Here is a 5,408-nt window from a genome sequence, read left to right on the forward strand (position 1 = left end):
TTAAGAGCACTGCCTGCTCTTCCAGAGGTCCTGAGTTCAATTCCCAGCAACCACATGGTGGCTCACAACCATCTGTAATGAGATCTGGTGCCCTCCTCTGGCATGTAGGCATATATGGAGGCAGAATGTTGTATACATAATAAATAAATAAATCTTAAAAAAAGTCATTAGAGCAATCAATGCTTCATCGGCACATTTTTAATGCTAGATAAAAAGATGTTTATTTCTAAACATCATCTTTCATAATCCTCCACTTAAATATTTCTTGTAGATACTGCTCAATTTACTAAAGTTTTCTTAACATAATTTGTACAAATTAAAAACAAGCATTAAAGCAAATAGCTAAATCAATCCTTCCCTTCCTCCTCCTCTTGTGTATTTCTTTAGCTTATTTTAAGTGTATGTTTTGTGTGTGTGTGTGTGTGTGTGTGTGTGTGTGTGTGTGTGTGTGTAGTATGCATATGTGAGCGCTGGTACCCATGGTGTGTACAGGTGGAGTTGCAGGCAGCTGTAAGCTGGACATGTGTGCTGGGCATCAAACTCATGTCCTCTACAAGAGTAGTAAATACAGTAGCAAGTCCATTTATACATTGTGATAGTTATCTGACTATACATATATATAATTATATGTATGTATATACATATATGTGTATGTGTATGTATCTGACCATATATATGTATATACGTGTGTGTGTGTGTGTGTGTGTGTGTGTGTGTGTGTGTGTGTGTGGTCAGATAACTATCACAATAAAAGCAGGTATGTTAGTAAAACACAAGCTTTCCTAGAAGAATTACATTTGTCAGCAAACATTTGCATCCTGTAATACCCAAGGTTTTTTGGCAAGTTATACCATGCAAAAGATACACAAATAAGATCAGATCACATAGCATTTCACGTCAACATGAGGAAGAAAATGTCTGGCATATACTAATCTATAAATAATAATGTATTATTTTTAAAAGTTAGCTAGGGACTGGAGCGATGGCTCAGTGGTTGAAAGCTCTGACTACTCTTCCAGAGGGCCTGGGTTTGATTCCCAGCACCCAAATCTCAGCTCACAAGCTTCTTCAACTCCAGTTTCAGGGGATCTGTCCTCACTAAGGTTTCTATTCCTGTGATGAAAGACCATGAGCAGGAGCAAGTTGAGGAGGAAAGGGTTTATTTGGCTTACACTTCTATATCACGGCTGTTCATCATCAAAGGAAGTCAGGACAGGGCTGGTACCTAGAGGCTGGAACTGGTGCAGAGGTCATGAAGAGGTGCTGTTTACAGCCTGATTTCTTATACAAACCAGGACTACCAGTCCAGGGATGGCACCACCCACATCAGGCTAGGCCTTAATCACTAATTAAGGAAATGTAGACTTCCCTACAGCCTGCTCCTCTGGAGGTGTTTTCTGACCTGAGGCTCCCTCTTCTCTCAAATGACGTCAGCTTGTGTCCAGTTGACATAAAATTATCCAGCACAGAATCCAACACCTTCTTTTGGTCTCCATGGGCACTAGACAAACATGTGATACACAGACTTGCATGCAAGCAAAGCACCCACATTTAAGATAAAAGTAATTTAAAATTTTTAAGTGAACCAGGTAGCTTGGCTTTGCCTGTAATTCCAGACACAGAATAGGCCAAAGAGAGGAAAATCTTGCTCAGGACCAGCACTGCCAGCATGGGAAGGAGGCCCCATCCCAAAGCAAAAGTTGATTAGGGTTCTCTACTAGTAAAAGCACTGAAGCAGAAGACAGAAAGCCCTTTATAAAATCTGCTCTATTTTAGATGGTATCTTAGTTTTCTAGGTCATGAAAGAAAATTAAAACCGGGGGGGGGGGGGGGGGGACAAAACCAAAACCCAGAAAAGTTTGTTTCAGAGTTTAGGGGGCTTGAAGTCTCAAATCAAGGTATTAGCAAGCAACCATCCCTTTGAAATCTACAATAATTGTTCCTTGCCTTTTCCTGAGCTCTGCTACTGTATTAAAATACAGATGCCTCCATCAGCACACAGCAGTCTCTATCACCCCCATGTGCCCTCTTGTGTCTCGTCTCTTGTTTTTTTTTTAAAGATTTATTTATTTTTTATGTATACAGTCAGTATTCTGCCTACAGGCCAGAAGAGGGCACCAGATCTCATTACAGATGGTTGTGAGCCACCATGTGGTTGCTGGGAATTGAACTCAGGACCTTTGGAAGAGCAGGCAGTGCTCTTAACCGCTGAGCCATCTCTCCAGCCCTATAAAAATGTCTAAGACTGGTCTAAAGAGCCGGGCGGTGGTGGCGCACGCCTTTAATCCCAGCACTCGGGAGGCAGAGGCAGGCGGATCTCTGTGAGTTCGAGACCAGCCTCGTCTACAAGAGCTAGTTCCAGGACAGGCTGGCTCCAAAACCACAGAGAAACCCTGTCTCGAAAAACAAAAAAAAAAAAACAAAAAAACAAGACTGGTCTAAAGGCTCACCATATCTAAGACTGGTCTAAAGGCTCACCGTATTCTAGTATGGCCTCATCAACAATAATGCCTGAGATAACTTTGCTTTCAGATGAGATCATATACTGAAGGATTAAGACTTCAACCTGCCTTTTTGAGGGATAAGATGGATTTGTAACAGATATAAAAGAAAACTAGACAACAACTTTGAAGATACTGATACTCTAGGCACATATGAGAAAGAATTCCAGCACTATATATTAGCAGAACAATAAACTTGCTTCATTATTTATTCCACTCATCCCTGACATTCATTCAACAAACATGGGTTTGCTAGGCCTAAGCGGTAGAGATACACTGCAAACAAGTTCCTGCCGTAAGTCAGAATAGAAATGTTATCATTTGGGTATCTACCATGTGCCAAGTACTTAATAAAATATATACCATCTCCTTAGGTCTACAACAAACACATTAGGTACAAACTTTTACTATCTTTACCACATGAGAAAGATAAAGTACAGAAACTGTTACTTGATGAAGGTCATCATTGACCCTTTCCACTATAACGGTCCTTTTTCATAATGAATTCTGTCTTGCAATATGTGATGGCAACGCAGCCACTTCAGCCTTAAGCTTATTCTCATATATGCTTAGAACAAACAAATATATATTTAGACTTTACTCTCAAGGGACAGATTAAATGGACAGTATCTAAAGAGTATCTTAAATGCCTCAAGTTCAGCATTGCTTCCATTCAGAACTACATGGAGAAACCCTGTTTCAAATAACAAAACTAAAACAAACAAAAAAACTTCTTCCATTCATATAAGCCTCTCAACTTTTATGAAAACAAATTACAATCCATTAACTCTATGAGTGCAGAATTTGTTGTACGTGTAGTAAAAACACTGCCAGTTGTTGCATACAACTGTGTTTCAGAAGATGATCTTTTGGCGGTATATGGCTAGATGGTATGCACGGTGAAAATACTCAAATTTTATGTTCAGACCCGAGGCTGCAATAAATCATGCAATGTAACACAAGTGAGTGTTGCCAGAAACACCTAAGATTCATTAGTGTTTGATTTTGAATCAACTTTTAGAAGTTACCAAAAGTTTTCATGACCCCCACATTACTTATGCAATTTAAGATGAGGCTGGGGCCTACAGTTTAAGAAGTTAAATAGAATATATGAAAGACTGGATTATCTATCAACTGCAGATCAGCAAAGTAACCATTAGCAACATAGCAAGAAACATATTTACCAAAACTACTTATTTCCAATAACAACATGACTAATTTTATATAAATTAAAATATACTTTCTCACCTGCAGCTTCATTTTTTCCAAGTCTTTAATTTTCTCTACTAATTCCCCTCTTAACTCTTCAAGGAGCAGTTGGAATTTTTCCTGGTTAGTTTGCTTTTCATGTAACACACGCTTAAGTTCATTTTGTGATTTTACGTATTCTTCCTGCAACCTGATTTTTAAAAAAGAATTCAATTTTAAATGCATATTTTATTTCATTTCACTGCTTTATATAAAGCAAACCAATACTACAGAAAAACAAGACAGATAAGACATTCCATTAAACATATATTTTATTTGTAAACTTTCATCTAGTTATTAAGGTTGTAACTTCTGAAAGCAATTTTAAGAAAAAAACCCACTTATCAACCTAGATATATTTAATGTTTTATGTCTTGTTACTTTTAAAAAATACTACATCCACAACTCAATATCATAGATCTGAACGAAGTAATCTATTTTTACTATATTGTGTTAATTATATACATTGCAAAATAACAAAAAATATGGCGCATATTCCAGAGCAAACATTCAGCCAATACAACTCTAGTACAAATTTTTTAAGCATTTACTTCTTGCCCACACTTAATCTCTAGATTTAAGTAATTTACCTTTTGTGTTCAATTTTGAGAGCCTGATAATTATGCTTATGGTGTTCACATCGCACCCTTTCATCAATTAACATATTTTGGAACTCAGGCTCAGGATTCAGCCTACTGTCTCCACCAGGTGGAAATAAACTAGGAAATGTGTCCATATTTGTAAGGCAGCTGACAACCATGAAAAGAATAAACTGTGGGTTTCGTGTTGCTTCAGTTTTCTTTTTCCAGCTTCCTTCTTGCTAAGGCAGAATCCCAGGAGACCAAATCATGCCTGCACAGGGAATGCACATAATTAATACTCAGCAACTTAAGCATCCTTTGGTTCTACATAACAGTTAGCAATTATTTATTTTCCTATCTGTTTATTTTTAAAGTTCAGTTTTTAGATTTCTACCTGTTAACAAATGCAAAAACAAATGCAAAAATAAAGTTGAACAATAGTTTATACTTTTCCTTTACTCCCGTGAGAAACTCTGCAACCATCAAGCTCACATCTTCAAACACCAGCCTATTAAATCAGAAGTATGACGTTTTCCAGTGTGAGTTAGCTTTGATTCACTATTAAGGTGTTTCTCAAAGTTACTGCAGGAAACCTTCAAGTGTGGGAGCTGGTATAAAATATATATTTCCAATAATTAGGGGGGAAATTATAAAGAAGTAGGTAAGTATCTGGAGAAAAATAGCAATCTTCACAAAGATGACCTCCAGTAATTCCATCTTTGAGTGGTGCTGCAGGTCTTCTGACACACTATAAGGTGCACGTGGGCGGCAGACTCAGATGAGAAATCAATTAGCACACAAATATTGAGCTTTTTCTATGTGTTACTATGCTAAGAACAGGAAAGATCACTTCACCTATCCCCAAAAATACTGATCCAGCTTTAATTACTATAGTAACTAAATGCTTATTGCATGTACAAGTTAAAAGTGATGAGAAAATGTTTTATTATAAGAAAATAGGACATAATTCTCAAGGTCCAAATCAGGAGCAGAAGGAGAGAGAGCACGAGCAAGGAACTAAGGACCGCAAAGGGTGAACCCACACACTGAGACAATGGGGATGTTCTATTGGGAACTC

The 5,408-nt window shown here is 37.6% G+C and overlaps 1 protein-coding gene across 1 annotated transcript in view; it reads right to left on the reverse strand.

Moving 5' to 3' along the window:
- The window catches only part of Cep83 (centrosomal protein 83), a 107,638-nt gene that overhangs the window by 71,246 nt on the left and 30,984 nt on the right, over positions 1-5,408 (reverse strand). Inside the window, exons 2-3 of the mRNA XM_005358145.3 lie at positions 4,340-4,601; positions 3,750-3,900 (exon numbers count right to left, since the gene is read on the reverse strand). Coding sequence (XP_005358202.1) covers positions 3,750-3,900; positions 4,340-4,509 — 321 coding nt within the window. The 5' untranslated portion in view covers positions 4,510-4,601. The remainder of the gene's footprint in view (positions 1-3,749; positions 3,901-4,339; positions 4,602-5,408) is intronic.

The sequence above is a fragment of the Microtus ochrogaster genome, chromosome 24 (assembly GCF_000317375.1).
Source record: "Microtus ochrogaster isolate Prairie Vole_2 chromosome 24, MicOch1.0, whole genome shotgun sequence".
Classification (NCBI taxonomy): domain Eukaryota; kingdom Metazoa; phylum Chordata; class Mammalia; order Rodentia; family Cricetidae; genus Microtus; species Microtus ochrogaster.